Source organism: Eretmochelys imbricata, chromosome 15 (genome assembly GCF_965152235.1).
Source record: "Eretmochelys imbricata isolate rEreImb1 chromosome 15, rEreImb1.hap1, whole genome shotgun sequence".
Lineage (NCBI taxonomy): Eukaryota > Metazoa > Chordata > Testudines > Cheloniidae > Eretmochelys > Eretmochelys imbricata.
Window position 1 is genome coordinate 33237185 of NC_135586.1, and position 15842 is coordinate 33253026.

General features: G+C 44.7%; 1 protein-coding gene across 10 annotated transcripts in view; it reads right to left on the bottom strand.

Moving 5' to 3' along the window:
- The window catches only part of CHEK2 (checkpoint kinase 2), a 58691-nt gene that overhangs the window by 36606 nt on the left and 6243 nt on the right, over nucleotides 1–15842 (bottom strand). For all 10 annotated transcript variants that reach the window (XM_077835309.1, XM_077835305.1, XM_077835304.1 and 7 more), the window contains one exon: nucleotides 8825–8972. In XM_077835309.1, the coding sequence (XP_077691435.1) occupies nucleotides 8825–8972 (148 nt within the window). The remainder of the gene's footprint in view (nucleotides 1–8824; nucleotides 8973–15842) is intronic.

Sequence of the window (15842 nt, forward strand, 5' to 3'; positions counted from 1 at the left end):
TTGGAAAACGTCCAACAGAGGGCAACAAAAATGATTAGGGGGCTGCAGCACATGATTTATGAGGAGAGGCTGAGGGAACTGGGATTGTTTAGTCTGCGGAAGAGAAGAATGAGGGGGGATTTGATAGCTGCTTTCAACTACCTGAAAGAGGGTTCCAAAGAGGATGGATCTAGACTGTTCTCAGTGGTAGCAGATGACAGAACGAGGAGTAATGGTCTCAAGTTGCAGTGGGGGAGGTTTAGGTTGGATATTAGGAAAAACTTTTTCACTGGAAGGGTGGTGAAACACTGGAATGCATTATCTAGGGAGGTGGTGGTATTTCCTTCCTTAGAAATTTTTAAGGTCAAGCTTGACAAAGCCCTGGCTGGGGATGATTTAGTTGGGGATTAGTCCTGCTTTGAGCAGAGGGGTGGACTAGATGGCCTCCTGAGGTCCCTTCCAACCCTGATATTCTATGATTCTATGACAGTGTATGCTGTCAGATATAGCACTAAGTCCCGTAAAGCGTCAAACCTAGCTTGTGGTAGAAAAACCTTCGCCTTTGTGGAGTCTAAGGTCACGTCTACACTAGCAAAGTTACAGCGCCAGCAGTTACAGAGCCGCTCAGAGAGAGCAGAAGGAAAATCACTGTTGCGCGTTCACACTGACAGCTGCCTCCGCAATAGCGTGTTCACACTTGCAGCACTTGCTGCGCTATTTGGAGTGGTGCACTCTGGGCAGCTATCCCACAGAGCACCTCTTTCTTTTTTGCCACTAAGACTTGTGAGAAGGCCAAGGGGGTCGCCAGGCATCCTGGGTCCAGTCCCAATGTCCCATGATGCATTGCTTTGCATCCCAGCAATCCCTGTGCTTCCGTCTGCATTTAGCACCATCTTTCAATGGTTTGTGTACTGCACGCCCTGCCCCGCCTCTTTCAGGCTGCAGGAATGGATCCCAAACTGCTGACCAGGATGCTGCTCGCTCTGACCAACACCTCACGAGTGGCAGTGGAGTTATTCCTTAAACTACAAAGGCAAGAGGAGTGCGATGTTGATCTCACCATGCGTAGTAGCAACGACACGAGATTGCTTGTGTCACAGAGGTACTGCCCACAGTGGAACACCACTTTTGGGCTTGGGAAACAAGCACTGAGTGGTGGGATCACATCATGATGCATGTCTGGGATGATGAGCAGTGGCTGCAGAACTTTCACATGAGACTGTGTGATGAGTTCGCCCCAGCCCCGCAGCGCAAGGACACGAGAATGAGAGCTGCTCTGTTGTTGGAGAAGCACGTGGCGATTGCACTGTGGAAGCTGGCTACTCCCGACTGCTACCGATAGGTCACTAACCAATTCAGAGTTGTGTTGACAGAAGTGTGCAGGGCCATTAATCGCATCCTGCTCCAAAAGACCATGACTCTGGGCAACGTGCATGACATTGTGGATGGCTTTGCACAAATGGGCTTCCCTAACTGTGGAAAGGCGATAGATGGCAAGCACATTCAAATTCTGGCCCCAGACCACCTAGCCACTGAGTACATTAATCGCAAGGGGTATTTCTCAATGGTTCTCCAGGCGCTTGTGGATCACCGTGGGCATTTCACGGACATTAATGCAGGCTGGTCTGGAAATGTCCAGGAAGCATGCATCTTTCAGAACACTGGCCTGTTTAAGAAGCTGCAAGCAAGGACTTTCTTCCTGGCCCAGAAGATCACTGTAGCAGAAGTCGAAATGCCCATCGTGATCCTGGGAGACCTCACCTACCCCATGAAGCCATACACAGGGAAACTTGACAGCAGCAAGGAGCAGTTCAACAACAAGCTGAGAAAGTGCAGAATGACTGGTGAGTGTGCATTTGGCCGTTTAAAAGCCCACTGGTGCTGCCTGTATGGGAAGCTGGACATGGCCGATGACAATATTCCTATGCTTATAGCCACTTGCTGTATGGTCCATAATATTTGTGAAGGGAAGGGTGAAAGCTTCACTCAGGACTGCAGAGGCTCAGCGCCTGGAGGCTGAGTTTGAACAGCTGGAGACCAGGGCTATTAGAGGGGCACAGCGCGGGGCCATAAGGATCAGGGATGCCTTGAGGCAGCAATTTGAAGCTGAAAGCCACTAATATTTGCTACTATGCTCGGGATTGCAGTGCTTGTAATGCTAGGAGGCGACTGGTGACATGATGGGGATTTAACATAATTGTGTGTTGCTTTGCAGTGCTCTTTTTGCTTTCACTTAATTGAATAAAGATTGCTTTCAAACCAACACAATTCTTTTATTAAAAGACAACCACCTGAGGAGAGAGTCAAAGGACAAAAATACATCAGCAGGGAGGGGGATAGGGGAACGGAAGGTTTCCAGAGGAGAGGCCCCGGGACGGCTACAGATTTGCGTATGTCCAGGGATCGTACCCAACCTTCTCCTTCACAGTAAAATACAGCACGTGCTGTACTTCAGCAGGGCCAAATTGCAGAGGGATGGGTGTTGAGGGTAGTGAGAATCCACACTGCTGGACTGTGAGGAGGGAGGAGTGGAATGCTGAAGGCAGAGAGTGGAGCCAGGAGGTTGATAACAGTGTGGTGGTGGTGGGGGGGGGGCGCGCATGGGAAAGAGTTTTGTGACAGTGTCTGCAGGGGAGGGCGAGTGCGGAGCTGCTCGGTTCGAAGAGCAAGCATCACCTGGAGCGTGTCCACTTGGCACGCCATAACATTTAAGAGCCACTCCGTGGCTTCTTTCTGGTGTGCTGCATTCTCTTTATGGTCTTCTTCTTGCTGTCCCACTACTCCTTCAATTCCTGTTTCTCAGAGGTGGAGTGCATCATAACCTCACAGAGAAAGTCCTCCTTAGTTCTTCATGGTCACTTTCTAATACTGCACAGCCGTTCTGCTGCCAATAAGGGGGGCTGGCCTCCCAAGGTAATCTCTGTGAAGTTTAAATGCAACATTTTACAGAAGCAGTATTGTTTGCAACACAGACAACGCTGATTCAGTGCTTTAAAACACAGTCAGTACTCTCACACCTGTCACTAACTGGCTGACCCCAAGCAAGCACACATGAGCCACAAGACCCCCAAAATGCTGAATAGCTGCTGGACCAGGGTGAATCACTCTTCCTGGACCCTGCTGAACACCGGGCACGTGGCTCTTCGAGAGAGAGCTAGCACTGTAGGGGGGACTTGATCATCATTCAGCCCCACACTTTCCACAGTCTGTGTTAATTATGAAAGATATCTCACTGCTGAGGGTGAGCAAGGAATCAAGGGAGGGTCTTCTCCAAGCCTGTGGCTTCCACCCTGGCCCCTATGCGGCTTGCCTGTGTGCAGCTATGGTTCCCCCCACCCAGCGATCGCACAGTGGTGCGGGAAAGTTACTGTTAAGGGGGCAAGAAACAAAGCAGCTCTGCTGAGGAACCTGTGGCAGCGGATTGCCCAGTATCTCCATGAGAGTTTCCTGGAAGTATGTGAGGGAGATTTCAGTGAAGTGAGGAAGTCTATCAACAGCCTGTTCCGCCACGCAGAATAGGCATGCAGTGGGAGACAAGCCTGCTTTCTGCTACCCTCCTGCCCCCAACCAATCGCTTCAGTAATTCTCAAAATCAGATCCACTTACCAGCGGCCTCCTCTCCTGTTTGTGCTTCGCCAAGATCCGACTGCTGTGACTGGCTAGGCTCCTCCGGGGTAGAAAAGTGCTCCTGACTGCATGCATCTCTGGCATCGGAGCCCTCCCCCTTTGTCCAAGCACTATGGAGCCAGCAGCTCATGGGCGCAGCCTCCCACGCCTTGTGGTAGGTATTCCACAGCTCCTTCACTTTTACCCTACACTACAGTGTGTCCCAGCCATGGCCCCCTTCTATCATGCACCGTGAAATCTGTCTGTAGGTATCATAATTTCTACGGCTGGAGCGCAGCTGGGACTACAGAGCTTCCTCTCCCTAAATGCCGATGAGGTCCAGCAGCTCAGCCTTGCTCCAAGCGGGGGATCACCTGGTGCGTGGAGGAGGAATGGCCACCTGGAAAGATGTGCGGAGACCACTGCACACATCACCAAACAAACAGGAAGGGGACTTTCAAATTTGCAAAGGAATGTAGAGTGGGGATGACGGTTGGTCACCTGAGGGCAGGGCAGTAGAGTTCAAACAGATAACCAGAGAGGTGAGAACAGGCATTGTGGAACACCTCCCGGAGGCCAATCGCAGCGCTGTAAATTGACCACCGTGTTTACACTGGCATTGCAGCGCTGTAGCCCCAGTGCAGAAAGCTCTACGCCTCTCATTGGGTTTTTTAAGAGCACTACAACTGCGCAGTTTCTGCGCACTAAATGGCTTGGCAGTGTGTACACCTCGGGAGTTACAGCACAGAAAGCCGCTTTACTGCGCAGAAACTTGCCAGTGTAGACGGGGCCTAAGACTTCTCCAATGAATTTTATTGTCTGTTCCAGTTTTAGGACTGATTTGTCTCGATTTACTAGGAGCCCAGTGCATCGAACATGGACAGGATAGTTGATATGCTGGAAAGGACTTTAGCCTCAGACTGACCTCCGATCAACCAGTTGTCCAACCATGGGTACACATGGACACCTAAGTTTCACAGGTGAGCTGCTATGACTCCCATGTACTTCGTGAACATTCGAGGAGCAGTTGACAGACCTAATGGAAGCACTGTGAACTGATAATAGCAGCCATTCCCCATGAATCTGAGATAATTCTCGTGGTGGTGGCATATTGTGACATGGAAATAAACATCCTTTAAGTAAGTTGAAGGCAGTGCACCAGTCCCGCCGCTCCAGGGAAGGAATAATTTAAGCTAGGGTAACCATGCGGAATTTTATTTTCTTCAGGAATTTGTTCAACTCCCTTAGGTCTAAAATAGGCCTGAGACCCTTTTTGTCTAGTGGATCAGGAAGTAGCAGTAATAGAAACCCTTACCCCTGAAGTACAATGGCACTTCCTCTATGGCCCCTGCCTGAAGAGACTAGACACCCTGTTGAAGGGCAATCTCATGAGAATGGTCCCTGAAGAGGGATAAGAAGAGGGTGGGAAGGGGGTAGAACTGAACTGGATGGCATACCACAGTTCCACCAGACTTTCAGACTGGTAGGTCTTACATATGTGAACGCAAGCACTTAGTGGGATAAGGGATTAGTATCAAACAATGGGAAACAGATGGGGCTATGGTAACAGGTACAGTGTCCTTAACAAACCCATCAAAATGACTGGGTGAGACAGCTGGATGAGATAAGCCCACTGATGCTGAAGAAGAGAGTGGTGGAGGTTGTCTCTTATAACTTCTGTCCTTTTTCCTTCGTGGATCTTGGGATTGGGGAGCAAACCCCTGCACTCTGTATAGCTACTGTGGGCGACACTGCTTTCTTTTTGCTGCCTGAGTATAGACTCAAAGCGATTGAATGTTGCCCTGGAATCCTTAAGGTTATGAAGCCTGTTGTCTGTTTTCTCTGAAAAGATAGGAGGGACCTTCAAAGGTACAGTACTGGATAGTCTAGAGGTAGCCCAGACAACTGGAACCACAAACACCTTTTTACAGTGACAGCCAACATCATGATTCGAGCAGCTGAGTCTGCGCGATCCCAACTGTCCTGCAGGGCAGTCCTAGCCACCTTCAGCCATTATTGCAAACTCTTGTCTGCAGTCCTCAAATAGTTTGTCTTTAAATTAGAGGGCGAAGTCATGTTGACTCAGAGTTTGTTGATTTGCAATCCTGAGTTGCAGGCTTCCTCAAGAATAAAATTTGCGACCAAACAGATCCAGCTTCTTTGAGTCTTTCCTTTATGGCACAGAAGCTTTTTGTCCCTCTCTATCCCACTCATTGGCAGCTGCCACAAGAGAACACGGAGTGGGGATGAAATAAAAATGTTCATACCCCTTACAGGAGACAAAGCACATCCTCTCAGCTCATTTTGCTGTGAGGTTCCAGGAGGAGGGGGCCTGCCTAAGGGCCTTGACTGGCAACATGATGGTGTCATAGCTGCACCGTGATGCTGTCGCTGATACCAGGATGTCCAACAACTTGTGAGAACTTTCACGCACCTCTTCTGCCTGAATGTCAAGTACAGAGGTTGCTATTTTTAAAAGATCTTGATGAGCTCTGTGGTCCTTTGGCAGTGTCACTTAACCACTCAACAGCCTCGTCAGGTGACAAGGATGAAACAGACATCTGAGGTGGTGGTTGGTCTGTGACTAGTGGCAGGGGGGTGCCTGAGTGGCTTCTGACTGCTTGGTACCAGGAAATGGTACCAATTTCTTGTGGTGCACTCTCCATGTCAGTGAGCAAGATGCTTCATGGGAGGTTCTAGCTGGGGGGACACCCCAGGGTGTCCACAATGACCATCGATACGGGCCCAAGTCCCATCCTTGCCTGGGCCATTGACCCTTAGAAGGATCCCAGCGCATGGCCCATGGTCCCAACGACTCTGATGAGAGGTATGTTCCCCATCCTGGGTGGGATACAGAGGGCCTCACCTCTGAGTCCAAGGAAAAGAGTCAGATGCTTCTGACAGTGGAGGTGCAAATCCAGAATGGACTAGTAAAACGTAGTCTGAGCCCAAGGACAGCAGTACCAGGGAACTCATGGGAGGCTTTTCTCTAGACAACACGGATTTCTGTGGAGGCTTGGGTAGCAGCACCACACAATCTCAATGAGGCAAGGTATGAACCACAGGCAGTACCAAGAAGCTAAGCAAGTCTCTTGTGGCTGCATACGCCTCCAGGGTTGCTGCGATCGGCACCTTCTGTTGGAGCCATAAATGTCTTTCAGGAGAAATGTCTGGCACAGGCTTCAGAGGCAGCAATCCCCTCTTCAGAAGCATTAAGCATTTCTGGAGGGAATTTATCCCCCAAGCACTTCTTCTGGTATCTGGTTCCGTCAGGGTACCGACACAGGCAAGCGAGGCACCAAACCAGAAGAAGGCCTAAGCATTTCCTTTGGTACTCGGGAACAATCCCAAGGAGCCGCAGACATCTCCAGCAAAATGCTCCAGACTGAAGTAAATGTATATGGGGCACTCACCCCATGTGATGACTCTGACAGGGGTCAAAGTGCTGCATCCATAAGCAAGCACTTAAGCCTCGTCACTTTATCTTTTTTCAAGCGGAGCTTGAACCCTTTGCAGATGTGACATTGTCACGAGCATGGGATTCCCCCAAACATTTCTAACAAGTCAGGTGTGGGTCACTGACTGACATGGGTTTCACAGAGGTGCAGCACGACTTAAAACCTGGTGAACACCACATCATTCCAGTAGCTGTATCACAAGATAGAAAGTGTCAAGAGAGACCAAAAGCAGCAACCTAGTACTAAAAATTGTCTTACACTAACTATAATTGGCAAATTGGTAAACAGGATCTATATCAGAGGAGGGCAAACTATGGCCCGCGGGACCATCCTGCCCAGCCCTGAGCTCCCAGCTGGCGAGGCTAGTCCCCGGCCCTCCCTCGCTGTTCTCCGGCCCTCCCTCGCTGTTCTCCCTCCCCCAAAGCCTCAGCACGCCTTGCCGCCAGCACTCTGGCCCACCACTGTTACCTGCCGCTCTTGCCGGGCAGCGCGGTGGTGTGGTTGGCTCCAGCATGGTAAGGGAGCGGGGAGTCCCGGGGCAGCAGTCAGGGGACAGTTGGATGGTTCGGGGGGGCCACCAGGGAGCAGGGGGGGCAGTCAGGGGTCGGGGGTGTGGATAGGGGACAGGAAGAAGAGGGGCTTGGATAGGGGGTGGGGTCCCAGGGGGCAGTTGGGGCGGGTGTCCCAGAAGTGGGTAGTCAGGGGACAAGGAGCGGGGGGGTTCGATGGGTCAGGGATTCTGAGGGGGGCATTCAGGTGGCGGGAAGTGGAAGGGGGCAGATAGGGGGTGGGGGCCAGGCTGTTTGAGGAGGCACAGCCTTCCCTACCCAGCCCTCCATATAGTTTTGCGACCCCAATGTGGCCCTTGGGCCAAAAAGTTTGCCCACCCCAATCTATATACAGAAAAGGCGTGAGGAAAGCACTTAAGTTAACCAGTCTGAATCACCATCACTGGTGGCAAGGAACTGGACGGGAAGTCATGGTGGTTCCACCCTCTTATACCAGCAGGCAGTGGTGTGTGACGACTGAGGGCACACTAGCAATCCCAACGGGTACTACTGATGAAAAAATATCACCAACTCCTGTACATGGGGCGCACACACACCTACAGTAAAATGGACAAATGCAAACACTCGAAAGAATACTTTTGATTAACAAGGTGATCTCATTATTGAAAGAGAACTTCCGTAATAGTAACATCTTCAATGTCAGCTGCTCCACAACAATTCTCCAGCGTGACAAATCCCAACACTTCTTCATAATCTATTACCACTGTACTCAAGAGTAAAAATACAAGGAGAGACCCGTCAGTCTCATGCTACAGATCTAAAACCCAAGAGTGTGAATCATGCATTCATGGTACTGCTACAACAAAAACCCTCACTTTAATTTTTCAGTTTGTTTCCTTCGTACATAAGATGCTGCCATGTGCACAGACATATTCACAACTTCTCCTGTATAGTAAATCAGTTTTCCCTGTTTAACAACTGTGAGAGAAAAGCATTTTTTAAAATGTGATTTTAAAAGCACAAACTTTGGCAGTGGGACCCAGGCTCAAATGTAGTACCTGCAAATACTTTTAACTCCCTTTTTAAAATTTACTAATTTCAGGTGTGTAAGACAATCTTCAAGATTTTGTGTATAAAAAGTAGTGGGAAAATATAAAATATTACCTTTATCCACAGTTTCCATCTATTATTTTCTCTCTAAAGCATTTAGAAGGAGCACAATTTTAAGAAAGATGCTATTTAAAATCAAGTTATCTTTGTACTTTATTTTACCTTTGTTAGTCTGTACAGACAGTGCAATTTCAGAATTGTGAGTCAATGGGAGCCTTTTCCCTTTCCCAATAAGCTCTTTATTTAGAAAAGTCCCATTTGCACTGTGGTCCTCAATGTAGGCAACGTAGGAGTTTCTTGGTCCCATTTCCTAAAAAAAAAAAAAAAAAAAGAAGGTAACAATACAGAAAGATGGCTTTTATCAAGAAGCTGTAATGAACCATATCGGAGTTTAACACAATTTATTTTCCTTAATTCAGGAAATAATACATCATGAAAATGGTTTTGAACAATGTATTTGGCAACACTGTTAACTGGTGGTGAAGAAAAAAAGAAAGGAAGCCAGCCCCTGCAGAAGAGAGGAAGAGATGATGGAGACAGCCAGGGACTGTAGCCTAAGGAAAAGTGAAGATGATGTACATGGGACTGCGAGAGAGAACATAAAACAGATTCATATCAACACCAGGATTGTCTACATGATCAGGGACTCCATACTCAGAAGAACTGACAGGCCTGCCACCAGACCAGATTGAGAGAACAGAAGAGTGTGCTGTCTGGCAGAAGCAAGGATACAAGAGTGGATGCGAGACTGGAGAGGACCTCAAGGGAGCAGGGAAAAATCCAATGACTGTTCTGCATGTCAGGATGAATGACACTGCTAGATTTCCATCGGACTGGATCAAGGATGACTACACTCAGCTGGCTAAGACATTTACAGACGTGGAAGCTCAGATGATTTTCCGTGGAATACTTTTCGTCTCTAGAGGAGGAGGGTGATGGCATGACAACATAATGAAGATCAACTGAGGGCTCAAGGATTGGAGCTACAAGGCAGGTTTTGGGATGATTAACCATTGGGAGGCATCTAGGGAAAGAAGACTCTTCTCAACAGATGATCTCCAGTCAAGTACCTAGGATATTTATCTTCTGGCACCAAGGCTGTCATGACTGATAAGTGGAGAGGCCTGGGGGAAACAACTGAAATGCTTGTACACAAATGAAAAGAGTCTAGGCAATAAAATGGAGGAACTGGAACTACTGGTGCAGGAGGTCAAACAAGACATTATAGGGATCATAGAAACATGGTGGAATAGCACTCATTACTGGAATATAGTTATTGAAAGGTATCTGCTGTTTAGAAGAGACAGGAATAAAGGTAAAGGTGCAGGGGCAGTGTTGTACATCAACGATGCAGTAAATTGGAAAGAAATACAAAGCTATGCTACAGACAAAACAGAACCTATTTGTGTCAAAATCACTTTGGGGAAGGATTGTAAAAGAGGTTCTGTGGGGATAGTGTTAGGGACCTGCTATAGATCTGATGTGATTATTGGGCCTAAAAATTTACTTTAAGTTCAACAGTAAAAAGTAAGTGAAAGTTCACCAAATGTTACAACCTATAACAACAAATGTTAAAAGAAAATAGGTCAAGTTGTTTTTAATAATAATTGTTATGAATAAGTGCAAAAAAATATACAAAAACTAAATTCGTCCAAACAAAAGAAAGGCCTACTAATATAGTTTAAAAACTGTTAAAATCATGTTTAGTAAAAAAAAAAAAAAAAAAAAATGTAAAGCCAGAAATGAACTAACTAAAATTAGTGTGGCAAATATTAGGCCTAGCTGGTGAACAAAATAATAAGGGGGATGAACTATGAAGCCCACTTTTCCCCCTTTGGGAGTTCTTAAAAGAGACTTTGGGGGAGGGGAGAAATCACTCTCCTGTCCCACCTTGCATTCCCACTCATCTCATCTTCTCTGACCCCAAGACAGAAGGAGCAGACCAGACAGAAAGACTCAGCATGAGAGGAAGGCCATTAGGCCTTGCTCAAGGAACTTTTGTTTTTCACTTGAAAGTCCTAAAAATCATGATATCATCATGACATCCAGCCCTCAGCCTATCTGTGTGGATACCTAATTGCCAGAACCGCAGAGGCATGCAAGATTCTGTTCCGCCTCCTTTCCTTTTGTGTTACTTTGTCCCCTTTCCTTCCTCCTATCCTATCTCTCATTCTCTTGGCTTTTCATCAAATCCTGAAATCAGCTGCACTGCATCAGCACAGGCAGTTGAAATGACCACAATCCTGCCCTAAGGAGAAAAACCCAATCAGATGATGTTCATGACCAGAATGTGAACTAGGATCCAAGAAACAGGTGTCATGGTCAACCTGCCAAACAAAGCATTCATTCATAAGTGTTCCAAAAACATCAACAAAAATGAATTTCCCCCACCTTTTCTATCATCTCTCTCCCCACCACCTTGTGTCTATTTCTTAGAAACAGGAGAAGTAAATACTCTTCACACAACATAACTGAAAGTAAAATTACCCTTTTTTGATGGAAAAGGGTTAAATAAATATAAAAAATCATATTTTGTAAAAAAAGTTTGTTTTGCATAATCATTCAATTTCAATATAAATGCACATTTTAATTTCTTAGTTTTTTCTGTGTTTAAATTAATAAACTTTCAGTTTTAAAATTAATACTTTTAAGTGTTTGCCAAGAAACAAAGTAACACCAAAGCCTCTGTTAAAAAACAAAAACAACTAAGAGTCACTGTTTTAATGCTAATGTTCCACAATAAAAAAGTTAAACATCTTTAACTCTTTTAGCCCTTAAAATCAAAACAAGAGATCCCCAGGTCAGACTCAGACACAGATAATTTCTTCACTAAATTGTCATGGAACCAACAATTTAAGACTAGATTTTAGTAAGTAGTAAGGACATCATAAAAGAGCTGATCGTAGGAAATAACCTTGGATCGTGTGATCACAAGCTGATTCAGTTTAAATTAAATAGAAGGATAATCAAAACCAGATCATCAACTATGGTTTTTGATTTCAAAAGGGCAAAGTTTGGGAAATTAAGGGAACTAGTTTAAGAAGTCAGCTGGACCAAAGAGCTCAAAGACTTAAAAATGCAGGAGGCGGCTTGGAATTTCTTCAAATCAACTAGACAAAAACTATTTGAAATTTCCCAAGAAAGGGGGAAATACTTGTAGGGAAAGACTCAGACCCAGCTGGATGAATATCTACCTAAAAAGGTTATTAGGAATAAGCAGAGAGCATATAGAGAATGAAGAATGGAGTTGATTAGTAAAGAAAGCTACGTCATGGAGGTCAGAAAATGGAATAAAATGAGAATTGCTAAAAGTCAGGCTGAATTAGCTCTTGCCAAGGAAATTAAAATAAACAATAAAGAGGTTTTTTAGTTATATAACTAAAAAGACATTAAGGATGAATGAAGTTGGGTTGCTATGCAGTGTGGATGGGAAGGAGATTAAAAGATCATTTAGGTATGACCAAAAAACTAAATGAATATTTTACCTCAGCTCTCCATAACAATGATAATATAAAAAGAAAAGGAGTACTTGTGGCACCTTAGAGACTAACCAATTTATTTGAGCATGAGCTTTCGTGAGCTACAGCTCATGAAAGCTCATGCTCAAATAAATTGGTTAGTCTCTAAGGTGCCACAAGTACTCCTTTTCTTTTTGCGAATACAGACTAACGCGGCTGTTACTCTGAAACCAATGAGAATATAGAATGGGCATGAAGGCAGTATGGCTGATGGAAATGAGTGACTAGAAATGGAAATTACCACATCTGATGTGGAAGAAAAACTTGTGCTCAAATCAGAGGGACTGGATAATTTACATCCCAGAATATTGAAAGACCTGGCATATGAGATGTCAAGTCCAGTAGTAAGGATTTTTAATAAATCTATCTATTCAGGGGGTAGGACCATATGACTGGAGAATAGCTAGTGTCAAGCTATATTTGAGAAAAGGCCAAAAAAAAAAAATTGTGATTCGGCCAGGTACAGACCATTTAGTCTGACCTGTGGTTTGCAAGATTTTAGAGCAAATTGTGAAGGAAAGGATCATTAAATTCGTAGAAGTAAATGTAATGGGGATGTAACGCAAAATGGATTAAACAAAGGTAGATCATGCCAGATTAACTAATTTCCTCCTTTGAGAAAATAACTGAATTTTTAGATAAGGTAAATGCAGTAGATCTAACATACGTGGACTTCACTAAAGCATTTGACACAGTACCACATGGGCAATTAATACTTAAATTAGGGAAGATGGGGATCAGTATAAGCATTATACGGTGGATAAGGAAGTGGCTAAAGGGGAGAAGACATTGGGTTGTTCTGAAAGGTAAATTATTGGACTGGAAAGAGGTTAATAGCGAAGTTCCTAAAGGACTGATCTTGGGACCAATGTTATTCAATATCTTTAATAAACACCTTGGCACAAAAAGTAAGAGTGTGCTAATTAAATATGATGATAATACAAAATTGGGAGGCATTGTCAATACAGATGAGGATCAGATTATTATACAGGAAGATCTGACTGACCTTGAAGACTGGAGTGACAGGAATGGAATAAAATTCAAATACTACAAAGTGCAAGGTCATGCACTTAGAGTCTAATAATGAGAATTTCTGCAATAAACTGGGAGCTCCTAAATTGGAAGTGAGAGAGGAGAGAAACCTAGGTGTGTGGGTCGATCACAGTATAACTATGAACTGCTACCAGCTGTGAATAAGGCAAATGTGATCCTACAATTTATTAGGTGAGGTATTTCCAGTAGAGAGAGAGAAGTATTAGTACCACTGTACAAGACATTGGTAAGACCTCATTTGGTCACCCATGTTCAAGAAAGATTCAACTAGGAAAGGTCCAGAGAAGAGCTACTGGGATGATATCCTGGGAGGGTTTGTTGTTGTTTTTTTATTAATTTCCTTCCTCTGAAGCCTCTGAGATGGATATGGCTGGAGATGGGACACTTAGCGGGGTAGGCCAGGCTCTGAAGTGGAACCAAGCATTCTCTCTCTCTCAGTTGTTTAGCTGGCTGGTTCTTGCTCACATGCTCAGGGTCTAACTTATCGCCACATGTGGGGGCAGGGAAGGAATTTTCCCCCAGGTCAGACTGGGAGTGACCCTGAGGATATTTTGCCTTCCTCTGCAGTATGTGTGAATGGTGGTTATACAGCTCATTTAATCATTGCTGTTGCAACAGCCTCATTACTGTTGCACTACAGTCCCTCTTTGTCAGGGCCCTTAATGTGGGCTCTCTGACCTAGTGGTTGGAGCCAGGAGTAAACTATGGTCACACCAAGGGTCAAGCCACAGTCAGAGCCAAACGTTATGCCAAGGGTCAAAGCTGGAGTCAGCAACCGGGGTCTGAGTGAGGAAGTAGGAATCAAGAACCAGATCTGGTAACAGGAGCAGGGAGGAGACACGGTAGTAGCAGGGATGAGGCATGGTAGCAGGAATAAGGAGTAGAAACCAGGTAAGGAAGCAGAGACTTGGTCTCAGAGATCTGCGTAGCAACAGGCCTGGCAACTAGTCAGTAGGCATGTTGCTCAGACAAGAGATGGGACAGGAAGAGCAAACTTTATAGCGAGTGGTATCCAATCAGCAATGTTCTGTTAGTCATCTGTCCCTGTGCACTCAGTGGGTGTAACTTTTGGTGGTGGGGTTTTAGCAGCAGTTCCCTCATCTCCCCTTGCAGCTCAGTGATGTAGAGGAAAAAGATCATGCTTTCAGCAGCCCCACGGTCCTGTGTTTGAGACCTGTGGCATCCCTAGTCTCTGCATTTGGCACATAACAGTTTAGTCTCCTGGAGGCTGTAACAGTTTGGTCTAATTTTGGTTGTTGAATTCAATATGTGGATGCTGAGTGCTACCAGTGGTCTCTGATGTACAGGTGGTCGGACTAAATAACCTAGTGGTCCCTTCTAGCCTTAAACTCTATGACTCAAGTCTTTGAAAACAGGGTGGATAAAAATCAGTGATTTTTAAAAAAAGAAAAAAAACAACTAATTTTTATTTAAATTAACTACATTCTTTTTAAAAAATAAACCTATTTAAAACTAAATTTTAAATTATGACAACTGACGTTAAGGCCTACATTTACTATAATCTATTAAAATCATGTAAATTAAATGAAAAAATATTAAGCAGTACATGTTTACTCCCAAAGTTTTATAGAAAGTCAAATCTCTGAACTGCTAAAAGTCACTGGCTAAGCATCTGAAACATTTTCTGAAGTGCTAAACAGCTTTTGACAGCAGTAGCCTCTTCTACATGTGCAGAGAGGATATTTTCTTCATTTCAGTTTTTTCAACTTATTCAGATCAATGACTAGTTCATTCAAAGATAAGAAAGTGACTGGGAGTTGAAAAAGCAGGAAAGCTTGTTTTCCTCTTCCAATCTATGTCTAAAAACTAAGTGAGGGGATGAAATCTAATCGTTCTAAAATCTTGAAATACATAGTGACCAGAAACCATCACAGATTCATTAACTATATATACTTCTTTTATTTAATAAATCAGTTGCTTCTAAATGCCAAACATGTTTTGACACGTTTTACATCTTCTTGTGTATCAAGCACATTTAAGGTAGTTTTATTTAACCAATAAAAAACATTCATAGATTCTGTGGCAAGAAGGGACCATTATAATCATCTAGTCTGACCTCTTGTATAACACAGAGCATAGAGCTTCTCTAAAATAATGTATCTTTCAGGAAATCATCCAATCTTGATATAAAATTCTCAGTGATGAAGAATCAGCCCCAATCCTGGTAAATTGTTCCAATCATTAATTATTCTCACTGTTAAAAATTTACACCTTATTTCTAGTCTGAATTTGAGTCGCTTTAGCTTCCAGCCACTGGATCATGTTACACCTTTCTCTGCTAGATTGAAGAACCCATCAGGTACTTATATATTTTGCAAGTCATCCCTTAATCCTCTCTTTGTTAAGCTTAAGAGATTGCACTCTTTTCATCCGTCTCATGGCTCTTCCTTGAACCCTCTGCAATTTATCAGCATCCTTCTTGAATTGTGGGCACCCGAACTGGACACAGTATTTCAGCAGCAGTAACACCAATGCCAAATACAGAGGTAAAATAACCTCTCTACTCCTACTCAAGATACCCCTGTTTATGCATCCTAGGACACCGTTAGTTCTTTTGGCCGCAGTATTCATATTGGGAGCTCACATAT